Source organism: Gobius niger (assembly GCF_951799975.1).
Source record: "Gobius niger genome assembly, chromosome: 12".
Lineage (NCBI taxonomy): Eukaryota > Metazoa > Chordata > Actinopteri > Gobiiformes > Gobiidae > Gobius > Gobius niger.
Genome location: NC_136863.1, coordinates 6,090,969 through 6,104,786, shown reverse-complemented (window position 1 = coordinate 6,104,786; position 13,818 = coordinate 6,090,969). Strand labels below are relative to the sequence as shown.

The following is a 13,818-nucleotide window of genomic DNA, read 5'->3' as shown; positions in this document are numbered from 1 at the left end:
AGATCTTTTTACATCGCAGATGCTCATTGAAACAAATGTGTGCTGTAATAAAAGCTGAAGGCGCGCCAATGAAATATTAGCGCGTGTGACCTTTTTTTTTTTATATGGCAACTTTTTTGGCATGGCAGTGTGTATGCAAGGGGGGGGGGAGATATGCATCTGTCACCTTCACCTCTACCCTTTCTTTGTTCTGTCTGCTTTCTTCTTCAGTCAATTCTTTATCACTTTTCTTTTTATATGTATCACTTCTTTTGTTAAATCTTCTGTTTTCACCTCATCGTGCCCAGATTGCGCACACTCTCTCTCAAACACTGTCACACATCCTTGTAGCTCTATCTTAGAAAGGACACTCGTGACATAATATAATGTATTACCCAGCCATACCCCTAAAACCTGATCCTAGGCTTAACCTAAACCCAATACTAACCCTAACCCTAAAACCACATCTAGACCCTAAAACAGTCCTTTGACAAAGTGAAGACCACCCAAAATGTCCTCACTTCCCAAAAATGTCCTCAGTCTGTCGGTCTAAAATAGGGATGAACCGATCCAATACTGGTATATCGGAGCCGATACTAGAAAAAATATGATATTGGATATTGGCTACAAATATCCGATACTGAACCGATACCAATTTTGGCTCTCAACGCCTTAAGGCACTAAGTAAAAGTATCTTGTTTACCTTAATAAATCCTTAGGCCCTCTGGGGGTAATACAAGTGTTAATGGGATGATTGGGGGGTCTTTCATCGGTGTGTCTGGCCAGAAAACTATGCTTCCAACTAGAAGAACTAGAAGAAGCTAACAGGCAAACGGGCAAAGCTAGCTGCGGGCTAGCGCTACATTATTTACAGCCAAGCTTGAGTGAAAAAAACTATATCTCTCTCTCCCTTTATCTTTTCTGTCAGTGTAGTATTTACTCTCACAGACAATAAATGAGTAAAAAAAATGCAACATGCTACGACTCCTGCAGTAGCACTTATGGCCTCGAGGGGCACTGCTTTAAAAACGCAACTTTTATCACATAAATCTAAGTCAAGGCTGTATATTATTGTGAAACTCAGAACCTGGGGAATTCAATCGCTTCTCAAGTTTTAACCTCCGTAATGTATTTCAGATAAATGCTGCGGTTAGCATCAGTATGCTAAAGTTAGTGTTAGCAAGCTAATGCTAGAGGCAACAAATCAAGGCTGGGTCGAAAACTATAATAGAAATACCTAAATGGCCTCATAAAATAAAATTGGCCACTGCTGAAGCCAAGTGTTGAATAGAAATAACTGATCAGATCACTTTATGTGAGGTGTCTATATTACTGTAACCTGAACCCAAGGATATTTAGTGTAGAAAAGTCCAGTGATTTAACTGTTTATCCTAGAGTTTATCAATAGATATAATTGATAACTGATCTGTATCATCTCATCATGACAACAAAATATGACTTTGTTGAGCTCAAGATATCGGATATCGGCAGATACTCAAACCCCAGTATCGGTATCAAAAAAGCTGGATCGGTGCATTGTCTAAAATTCGTTGATGTCCTCACTCTGTGGGTATTACAAGTACACTCTCTCACACTCTCACACACACACTCTCACTCTCTTTCTCTCCCCCGCTCCAACTCACTCTCTCTCTCACACACACACTCCCCCCCATAAGTACTATACAGGCATATTTAGTGCTATGTTTTGTCAATGTACTTGTCTGTTCAATCTTCTACAAAACATTTTCAACATTTGCCCTTGCCGTGAAATGGTTTGTCTATATTAAGTAAAAACAAAACAAAACCGCAGAACGACTGTACGAATGAGCGCTTACACAAACATCCTCCGCCTAAAGTTTAATGCAAACTCCATTATGTTTTTATGGTCTATTGTAGCGAGAAGGCGAATGTCTAATGGCGTGGACTTTTTACTGTATAACAATGCTGCCACTTTGAATTCCTTCACAATACAGTGCTCTAAGCATCTCTTCAAAAAAAAGGGGAAAAAAGCCTGCCGTACAAATGAATAAAATGAGGGAAAATTGTTGGCTGCGCGGTGGAAAGCGAGCGCGTGGCCAGGTGTATTAGCGAGCGCTGAATAAAACATGGGCCATTTTATGAAACGTCTGCCACATCGGGATAGCGGACGCCTAAAGAGCTGGACTCTCGACTATTCCACTGTGCAGGAAATGCATAAATATTTCACAGCGGGTCCGCTCCAGTCCATTTGCCGAACGCCAATAGTCAGCACTTAGCGAAGTCCTGGCGGTTTAAGCGGGAGTGAGCTGCCTGCATGGGAAATGTAGCACTAAATAGTTTTATCAGCAGCAGGACAGGCCCACTGCGGGGAGGCACTGAGACCAGTTTGGACTAAGTGGTTATGGGGGTTATTTTTTTTGAGTCACTGAGATGTTCGAGACGGTATATAATAAACATATCGCTTCCAGGCACACTCATGGCATGCTTGGGCTTAAGACTTGGTGGATTTTATAGCTACTTACTGGATAAAAGTAGGTGCAAAATTAGAACTAAAGTGGATATACAGAAGCATGCACAAATGAAGCTTAAAAACTCTACTGACTGCACTGGTTTACAAAAAAAAAGGGCTTTTTGTGAGGTGTCATTTTTCTACATCAGGTCAGGTTTTTGTATTCTCTTTGTATTCCATGAGGCACATGATTTTTACTTTCCTCTTAACCCCCAAAATCAAAAAAGCAGCATCGCACATTCAAAAAAGCGATATCCAAAGGCATTGGTTTATCAAAAGATAGAGTTTCCGACATTGCCTTCAGATCATTCTTTCTTATTTCTCTTTTGAACCACAGTGCATGTGTTTGGATGGAACATTTTTGTGTGTTAACCTCTTAACCCCACCTGAACTGAACACATTTTCTCCAGGTTGGCTTTACCCAGATTTAAAAGCTTCTTGGAAAAAAACAAACAAAAAAAAGTCAAAATGGCGATAAAAATGAGATGAAAACGAGAATGAAAAAGTGACAAAAGATTTAAAGTGACTAAAATGTGACAAAAATGTAATAAAAAGCAATTTTAAAAAAAAGTCAAAAAAGTGACGACAACGCTGCAACAATGCGAGGTATGTACTGTAGGTCTTAGCCCATAGGGAAGGGAAGGGAATGTTATGTGTATAGCGCTTTTCATATGACACAAGTCACACCCAAAGCACTCCACACATGAAAGGGAGGGGGGTTCATTCACCCCATGCTGATGGGGGTAAGCTACATTTGTAGTCACAGTTTCCCCTGGGGTAGACTGACAGAAGCGAGGCTGCTCACATCTGCGCCAACGGTCCATTCCGATCATGAGATGACCCGCTCTACCATCTGCGCCACTGTCGCCCCACTATAGGCCAGTGTAATGCCTCATTTGAAAGCTGTTACCTTTGACATTTGGGTAAAGCTGAACTGGAGAAAATGCACTTGGGCTAAGCCGGGGGGGCGTGCATGTTACAACCAGCCCCAGTCAAGGGGACTAAGAAGTTAAAAAATGAAAAAATGAAAAGTGCCTGTATGCAGTTTTCATAAATTATCACCAACACGCGGCAATTTGTAAGCGCAGCAGCTTTGTACCAAAAATACATCCACAAATGCAAATTATGTTACAACCAACCCCAGTCTCCCCCTTATTGTGGGCAGACCGGCACCAGGACTGAAAACATTATAAAGACAGTACTCTTTGCCAAGAAGGGGGTAAAACATTTCCCTGAATGAGCAAAATCAATGTGATTTTTGGATTCAGAACATCAGGATCAGGATGTCGAGTTGGAATGGGGCGCCCTCTGCAGGAAGCAGTGGGAATGACACACAGTTAATGGTATACTAGCAAAACGAGGAACATACTTCAGGCACAGGTTCAGTGATGGAGCTTTTGTTTTTTACTTTGGCGCAGTAAAACCAAAGAAACATAGACTAAAGCACTTCAGCAGTAGAAGAAGAAACAACCAAAGTGAATAGTGATCACTCAAAACTCCATGAATGAAGCAAAGGGCTACTCCAGGTCAGTGTTTGATGAGAGGACAGTGAGAAAACATGGTTTAAAGCTCCAAAAAGTTCATTTTCATTTTTAACCAGAACATCTGCATCTCAGTTTATTTCAAAACTAGTTTAAATATTGCGATACAAGGATTTGCAAGCTAGAACCCTAAGCGTACAGCTGTAAATACCTCTAAAATGTATGTATTACTATAAATAAATATTGATTTTTGGCATCTTTTCCATGTTTAGAGCTTCCTGTCATACGACCATGTTGCTCCATGATCAAAAACACACCTGGAGTTTTGTTCAGAGCCAGTATTGTTTGAGTGATGTTTTCTTTTTTATTCTCTATCTCCGGCAGCAGCTATTCAAGGTGACGTTAACAGCTTCCTCAGTTTGTTACAATACAGAGGCCCCATTTTCCCATTGCCACTCTTGTGTACCAACATAATCACGAAACTCTCTGTTGAGTTGATCAGTCGAGTAACTTGATTAAGTGTTCTTTGAAGCGCAGTTGCGTTGCCAAAATTAAATTCAATTTCATACTTTGCGCTGCCAAAGTCTGTGTTCTCTCAGCTCTCTTATTGATCCAAACAAACACAATCCAATTGCAACCCCCACTTCAAATTATCTAAAAAACTTCTGCGACATTTTGTACTGCTACGACCACATTACCTGTAAAGCTGTGCGGAATTAGCGTAGCCAGCCGGACTTTACGCTAGGCCTGTCACGATTACAAAACTAAACTCCAATATAAAGGATGTTATTTAATGCCTGACAGTATAATGCCACAGAAACTAACTCTAAATCTCACAAATCACAGTTAACACATTGAGGCCGCGCTGTTTTGGGGATTTAGCTGTAGAGTCCCAACAATCCAGACCATTTTTCATGATATTTGTAGCACCACAGCATATTCTGTGTTACAGCTATGGACACATGTTATGACTCGTTTAAAAGACGAGACTCTAAGCTCTCCATAGGTGAAAACAGTTTAATTCTACTTGCCTCAGTACCTGAAAAATCTAAGCTAAATAGAGGCCAATTTTGATCAAAATCACTGATTCTGAGATAAAGTGTGTTTTATGCAACACTCTCCTTTCTGATTAACTCCTCTCTCCTCTCTGGCACCAACGTTATGGGAAGAGGCAAACGCCTAAATATATTCGTTTCAAGTCAATTTTCAAGGACGACATTGTTGACACGTTTTGAAACACCGCGTGTTGAATTGAAGATGGGTTTACAGCTGTTCGCTACGCAACACCACGCCCCCTCGGACTAAAAAGAGAAAGAAAAGAAATGCAATAATCCATATAAAATGTCCAGATCCTGACTCTTCACTCTTCATCAAGTTTTTGATAGTCATTTATTGCACTTCTGTTCATCACAGAGCTACCAAAGAGTGTCTAGTTTTGCAATAATAATAATAATAAAAAAATAAAAAAAACAGCAAATCTTAATCTTAAAATATCCCACAATGAACATGAAATACAATGAGACACATCTGACTTTGGGTAAAAATATAAACAACTACATTAGAACATTTTTGAAAAAAATGCAAATAAATGTACTGGCGAAAAATATCGAGCCCAAAAATATATTGTTTAAAGGGGCTCGATGCAAGTCGGCCATTTTATACTCACTACTGCCACCTCAGGTCATACATGTAGCTGCAGCTTCTATATTAAGCTCGTGCATGAGGGCAATTCGGGCCCGAAGTGACACCTTTCTGAGTGACAGTGCAGGATTTTAGAGGCAGTTGTGATGAACAGGTCTGAGCTCATTCTACACATTAGGACATGGCTGGAACATGTAAGGGGAGGAAAATACTTAATTTTAACATTTTTAAACTCTGTATAGTGCCTTTAAGTTGATATGGTAATTATCGTGACAGCCCTACTTCAGGCTTTCCAATCCTTTACAAAGAAGTGTCTGGGATTCGGCTTCATCTCCGTGAGTTCTGCAAGCCGTGATTGACAGGCGGATTAACCAATCAGAGTAAAGCGTGGTCCGCCCAACATGACGCCTCACCCAAGTTAAAAAAAGAAAAGAAATAACGCACAGAAAATGGCCATCTTCTGCCAAATCAAGAGGCAAACTACTAAACTATTTTAATGATACGAGATTTGAGATTCTTTTGCATTTGAGTGGCACGTTATACATTAGCATCTGTGATCGGAGCAATAAAACATTTAGCTATGAATGATTGGCTGCTTTTAAACAGATGTAAGAAACTATACTTTTCCACATGCATTGTTGTGTGATTAACATAATACACTGTGACTTCATGTGATATGGATGAATTTAGAGACATTGTGCAGTCCGATTCTACCCCGATTTGCACAACAACAACCACTAGGCTACAATTACTTTTCAAACCCTTCTCCAGCCAATCTTCCCAACACATTCATAACAACATAATATTGTACCTCCTCTTCGCCAGAGCCTCTTGTCGTTTGCATTATTCATAAAGCTCTGGATCGATGTTCGGTGGAGGCAGGTGACAGGCCCATGCCGTGCGCTGCTTTTGTCGACGCCACGTATCGATGTTTTGATTAATTTCTGACCTTGAGAGCACAGAGCCGACACGGGGCTCAGATTGCGCGATATAGATAAAATTGTGTGCATGTGCGGGCTGCGGTTGACGAGCGGCGCCTATGACACTTCATGCATATATTAGCAAAGTTTGTGCCGTCAGTGTTTACAGGTGCAGAAGAAATCAATTGGTGTTTTTATTATGTAAGGCGAGGGAGGGAGGAAAATGTTTGGTTTGCCTTTAGCAGCAAGTGAGGTGAGTCATAGCCTAAGACCAGGTTTGGCTGATTTAGTCTGTTTATTTTTAAGAAAGGATAGACCATACTGTCCTTAGTTTGTCTTTCTGGTTTAGAACTGGATTGGACCTTGTTCAGTCCCGTTTTAGCTGTATTAGCCTTGGCTTGGTCCTGGTTTGGCTTGGTTTAGACCAAGACAGGGTCACATTTATACCACTCGCCACAGCATTTATTTATTTTTTATATATATATACAGTATATCTGGGAATGAGGAAAGAAAAGGCTTGTCTTAGCAGAGAAATCAGTGGCTCTTGCAGGTAAATACTTTTGTTAATAAGAAGCCGTTCACTAGTATAACTTTCAAGGTTCATTTAGTCAGACACTAATAATGCATAATAATTCGACATCTCTAATCCAGTGTCTGACTAAATGAACCTTGAATGTTATGCTAGTGACAAGCAATGAATGTTACTAAGCGTAAGAAGCAGAGCCAGGTATAATTGTTCAAGCAGTTTGTGCAAATCAATGTGGAGCAGTCGTCAAACTAATAATATGGTTTAGACTGGTCTTTCGCTTTACACAGCTGTTAGCGCTCTTGCCTCACAGCAAGAAGGTCAGATTCCCGGGACTGTGCAGGCCTCTCAGTGTGGAGTTTGCCTGTTTCTCTCCCTGTGTTTAAATGGGTTTCCTCCGGGTGCTCTGGTTTCCCTATCAACCGAAAACATAGAGGTGATTCTGACCATCAGCCTGGAGACGGGTCCCAGGCCGCTGCACTGCGGTCGCCCACTGCTCCTGACGGGCATCAAATGATGGGTCAAATGCAGAGGACAAATTTCCCAGTTCCCAGTTCCCAACCTTTTATCCTTGAAGCTCCCCCTGCACATATTATGGCCGGGCCACACAGCCCCAGTCCAAAATTGTGGCCCCCACAAATGCATCAAAACATGACAATAATTACTAATCATTACGTATTATTTCAAACAAATAAACTGAAATTGGAGTGTTTATTGCACTTGTAGTCCTTTCTCAGTCATATTTTTAACCTTATCATTTGTTCAAATAATTACATTTATTACCTGACCCTCTGACCAGGCAAAGCATCCCCCCTGCTATCCCAGGCGCTCCCCTTTGGGAGGCCTGCCCCAGATGGGGAATCACTGCCCTACGGGATAATAAAGTACACCGTAACCTAACATTACTAGCCTGAGTAAACAAGCTTCTCATAGTGGTGGTAAACTACTAATATACTCACAGCTGCCATGGGGTAGACTGACAGAAGAGAGGCTGCCAATGTGCCCCATCAAAACCACCAACCACTACATTTACACAGGCGAGGCTGGTAAAGTGTCTTGCCCAAGGACACAATGACACCTTTACCCGCAGGAACCAGGTTTCCAACATCCAACCTTCCTTCATGAGACACCCGCTCCATAATCTGAAACACTTGATCTTCTACACCTGGCCTTGATAGATGAAATCAGGACTACACCAGGTCTAAAAAGTCTAAATCAACCAAATGATCTAAAACACTGTGTAAACCAGACAAAACAGCTAATTGGAATCGAGATGAAGCTTTAAATGCAATACTATAGCCTATAAAATCAGAATTAAAATGAACACAGTCTAAAATTGTAGTAGGCATATTCATTTTTATACATAGATTTTTGTCGTCTTTGCTTTTCTAACACACTTTTTTGTCCTTCAGAAATAAGCCTTGGTTCCTCACATTTCGCATACTTAGAGCTTTAATTTAATCTTGGTTACACTTACGTCTACTCCTTTAAACACTTCTAATTCACTTCTTTTCGAGAGGATGTGTCCCGCTGCCCTTCAGCTTTTTAAAGACTCTCAGAAGTGCCGTATCTGGCGCCCAACCTTTAAAAATAATAAGCCCGGGTCACTTTAATCATAACTTATAATTTTGACGGCGCGGCAGAAAGCCATAAAACGAAATGAGGCGGAAACGATTTAATAAGTCTCAATATTGCTAAATGTCATGCCTATATGTCGACACATGTCCAGAGCCTCAGTGTATTCTAAAGGCTCTTTTCTCCTTCTCTTTCTTGTCGTTGCAGATGGGAAGTGACAACCTTGACAGCCACTAATAAAGACGGAGAGGCGAGAGCTCGGCCCCTCAATGAAGAAGAGGCTTTTTCCGTGAAGGGCGCACGATATTGACCTTGGCGCCTCTCAAAACCTGGCACGGACCAAACATCTACTCGGATATCATCCTGTCAGGAGAATCCCATTTCCTATAACAGATGCATTTGTGAAGCTGATGTTAAGAGCTAACTTCTTTTAAGGGGGATTTAGCTTTTCTGCGTTGTGTTCACATCATTGTCCGAAGACAAAATACTTTCCCCCCCCATCTATATCAGGTTTTTGTCAGCAGAAACCCACGGATGTATTTGTAAAGCTAATATTTTGCAGACACGAGGACTAGCTTTTTCCATAAACTGAGGAAAGCTCTGACCTTGGCATCTCTTGAATTTACCACAGACAATTTTGGCAAGACTTTACTGTCAAGATTTTGTGCCACCTTATATTTTCTGATGTACTTGCAAAGCTAGACCTGCTAATCTCTAACTCCACATAAGGAAAACGTTTTACATGAAGATTGCGCCTCAGTTAATGTGTTATTGCTAAAATTTGGCACGGAAAAGAGTCAGTTTTAAGCAAGACTTTACGACCTGAACCAAATATTGACAGCAGAAACCCACTTGCCGTGCTAAACCCAATGTGTTTGTGAAGCTATCAGTGCCAACAGCTAACTCCCTACGGGCCAATCACAGGGCTCCGCAAAAGGAGAAGAAGCAGCCAAGATGAAGGAGGCAGTAATAGTCGTCATTTGTTTTTTAGCAAAGATTTCTTTCATTGGTTTGGCTCTGAGCTCTGATGACCACTGCCCTCCGTTGTGTCGATGTGAAATCCGTCCGTGGTTTTCACCAAATTCTGTCTACGTTGAAGCTACAACTGTGGATTGTAATGACTTAGGACTTTCATTGCTGCCAGACAGACTCCCGTTGGAAACGCAAGTCTTGTTGTTACAGACCAACAATATTGCAAACGTCGAAAACGCTTTGGATTACCTGGAGAACATCACCGAAATCGATCTATCGCAAAATAACATTACGTCTTTGAGTGATGTACACCTTGGTTCACTCCCGCAGCTGTTGTCACTGCATATGGAGGAAAATCTAATCCAGGAGCTTGGGGGAAGCTGCCTCCCATCGCTACCTAACCTCCAAGAGTTTTATATCAATCATAATTTCATCTTTTCCATCAATCCGGAGGCATTTTCGGGACTCGACCGTCTCGTGAGGCTACATCTCAACTCCAATCGCCTAACAAGCGTCGACAGTCAATGGTTCAGGCACCTGCCAAGCTTGGAGATTCTGATGCTGGGAGAAAATCCCATTCTCGAGCTGTCAGATGAGAATTTTAAGCTGCTTGCTAACCTCCGCAGCCTGGTGCTTGCTCGGATGAATTTGACTGACATCCCCGATAATGCTTTGGTGGGTTTGAACAACTTGGAAAGCATTTCGTTCTTTGACAACTTGCTCCCACGAGTCCCGCATGTGGCCATCGTCAGGGCCAAGAGCCTGAAATTCTTAGACCTGAACAAGAACCCAATCGAGAGGATTCAAAGAGGCGACTTTGTGGACATGATGCATTTGAAGGAGCTTGGCATCAACAGCATGCCCGAACTCGTGTCCATTGACAGTTTTGCTTTGAGTAATTTGCCGGAGCTGACCAAAATCGAAGCTACAAACAATCCTAAATTATCCTACATCCACCCGAGAGCTTTCAACAAACTTCCCCGACTGGAAACGTTGATGCTAAACAGTAACGCCCTTAGCGCTTTACACCGGAGCAACATCGAGTCCCTGCCGAACCTGCGAGAAGTCAGTTTGCACAGCAACCCGATCCGCTGCGACTGCGTCATCCGTTGGGTCAGTACAAACAAAACCGCCGTTCGTTTCATGGAGCCCGACTCCTTGTTTTGCGTGGACCCGCCGGAGTACCAAGGCCAACACGTGCGCCAAGTCCACTTCAGAGAAATGACCGAAACTTGCTTGCCGCTGATATCACCCAACAGCCTCCCGAATCAAATCGAAATCAGTAAAGGGAGCTCCGTTTCGCTGCACTGCCGGGCGTTTGGCGAACCTGAACCGGAAATCTACTGGGTCACCCCTCTCGGTGATCGCGTACTCCCCGGGACAATCTCGGAAAAGTTCTACATGCATCCAGAAGGGACTTTTGACATTTACGACGCCACTGAGGTTGAAAGCGGGTCTTACACTTGCATAGCGCACAATCTCGTCGGTGCGGACCTCAAAACTGTCACGATATCGGTCGACGGATTCGTTGCTCAACCCGTGTCCCAACCTGTTCATGTCTATGTCACTTCGGTGCAAGCTCACTCCGTCATGATCTCTTGGGAGAGCACCAGCGGCTTGCTTTCCCAGCTAACGTGGACCATTTTGTCGAATAGCCCCCAGCTTTCAATGCCGTTCGTCGCCAGACTCCCCACTGACGTCAAAGAGTACCGGATACGCCAACTAAAACCGGGAACGCGCTACCGGATTTGCGTCGAGGTCATCGCGACGCAGCCCGACTTCAGCAAAGACTGCGTGAACGTCACAACCAGGGAGCTGCCGATGTCGAAAGCTAAATCCGCGAAGTGGGACAGTCTCGTGATGGCCGCATGTGCCGTGCTTTTCGTGGTGGTCGCCGTGGCTTGCTCCGTCATGTACACCTCTATGTCCACGCAGGTATTCTACCGAAAACTCATCGCGGACGCGGACGAAACTCTGCTCATTCCCGGTGATTGCAATTCCTTTCTCGAATTCGGTGCGCCTGGCGGGGTCAAGGTAAGGGCGACGGTAATAGACTTGCCAAGCGACTCTTTGTAAGGAACGCCCTTGCCAGAGAAACGACTTTCGAATTACAGGGAAGACTGAGAGCGATGGACACATTCATTGACGTGCCAGCTTTTCAACTATTCCATCGGGACGCGTTGAACTGACGGACATCCCTACACATTTAAATAACCAGCTAAAAGAGACTGTTTCGTGTGAGTATAGCAAGCTTATTCCGACAGATATTTGAATTGTAATCTATAAATGGCGACTGGTCCTTAGCAGAACAACTTTAGCACAGCACTTAAACTACTGTCAATGTGGAGGCAGCTTCGGTGTCTGCGAAATGCTTTTCTTTTGCTGTGTTACATTGAATGGTAAAAAGCCATGTTAGTTTATTAAGAGGCTAAGTCACACTCTTCTTGATGTTTTTTTGTTTGTGTACAAAGGAATGTTATGGTAAAGCAATGGGATAATGCAGTGGCTCTGAAACTCACACCAAGTACCACTTCATGAAATATTTAACCTTCAGGCATAGATGAAATCATGCCAAATTGTGTCGAAATGGAGCTATATTATGCGTACCCTGATGTAAACAATAAACTGGAAAATCACCCAAGTTAAAAGTATTACAAAAACATTGAGTTATTGACACACCCATTATGTATTGCAGATCAGTCGTTCCAATATGAAAATGAAACTATATATTTTTTTCAATTTCTGACATTGAATTTGAGCCAACTATCAAAATACAGTATCCAGACTAACATCATTAACCCAGATTTTAAATGTTTTGCATCTTAAATTATTCTAAATGCTAATTACATTTTACAGAAGGGGGTCCTCGAGTTGTTGCTGGAGGGATTTTAGGAGTAGCAGAGTGACAAGTTTGGGAACCCCTGTTCTAGAGATCAATGTTTTGTAGATTTGGCGCATCTTTAAGGTTTTTATGAACAAAAACACATCACTCACTTCCATTCCATTCTATGAGTGGTTGAACTTTAAAACCTCCATATCTCAGAACGATCATGAACGCAGACAGACCCAAAAAGGACGAAATGTGTACCACTTTTTGAGAACCGATGGGAGTCAAGCAAGAACATTTTCTTCACTGTATGAGTCTATGGCTGACCTTCAAACTATTCTATTGTGTTTATTAAGAGCAAATTGTAGGATTGACATGAGAGGAAGCAGAAATTAGTCCGTAGATGTGCATTGTAAAGTAAAAAAAAAAAAAAAAAAGATTTCTGAAAAAAAATAATAAGAAAAATGTATGTATAGAAGCATTTACCACATGTCAGGTGAGTTGAGTTGGTCTTAACATGCTCTATGTGAAATGTTAGACAATCTTTTTGTACTCCTTTGTTCTCTTTACAAACAGTAGAAAAAAAATAACCCCCTGCCAGGCCAACACCCAGTTTCTTGGTGACCAACAGTTTTGCACACATTTATTTTTGTATGTTGTCAACTCGTTTGCTTTAGGGAGAATCCTGGAGAATGTTATGATGCTAAACCTCACTGCAAAATCCACCTCTTCTGTTCCGCGGTAGAGCGTGTGACTTAGCCTTTCGTGTAATGGCAGAAAAATGTTATTAGTCCGGTGTATAATAAATCTCCTGTAAACAGTTTTATGAACAAAATACATTTTTTCATTAAAACCGTGTGTGTCTAAAGCTCTGGGTTCTACATTGTTCTATTTTTCATTATTGGACACATCTTTCAAAGTCACACATATTGACACCAAATCACATAGAAAATGCAGAAATAACTACTTTTCACTGGGGCTCATAACTCTTGGTGTCAACTTGAGAATGCAGCGGTGAAATAAACTTGAACGCAATAATTACACGCTTTAAACCATGCAACCGCAACCTCTGGGAAGCCGCAGTGCAAGAAAAATGCCTTTTTAGGAAATGGCCCTCGATGTTACAGTTTCCCATATGAATCTATGGAGAAACATTGATCCAGTGCCATATTTAAGCAGCTTTTTGTGAATATTAGGCATTTTATTTCTTTCAAAGTGAAAGTTTATATGTTAAGGGAGCAAACTGGCCCTGAAAATTGAAAATATAGAGTTTTATAGAGCCTGCAGCGTTTCCCCTTAAATCATTACAGGCCCTTTATCATAATATATTCTGGGTTTTACAACTACTTAAACGCCCTGAGGTTTGGGGATTTCTGTAGTGCAACCTAAAATAATGTGCTTACGAACGT

At 41.9% G+C, this 13,818-nt stretch overlaps 2 protein-coding genes across 3 annotated transcripts in view; one reads left to right on the top strand and one right to left on the bottom strand.

Moving 5' to 3' along the window:
• immp2l (inner mitochondrial membrane peptidase subunit 2) overlaps positions 1 to 13,818 on the bottom strand; it is a 173,971-nt gene that overhangs the window by 29,461 nt on the left and 130,692 nt on the right. The window lies entirely within an intron of this gene.
• lrrn3a (leucine rich repeat neuronal 3a) lies at positions 9,094 to 12,113 on the top strand. Its single transcript, XM_079567096.1, has one exon. It carries the CDS (start codon positions 9,565 to 9,567, stop codon positions 11,656 to 11,658), a length of 2,094 nt encoding a protein of 697 aa, XP_079423222.1. The 5' UTR covers positions 9,094 to 9,564; the 3' UTR covers positions 11,659 to 12,113.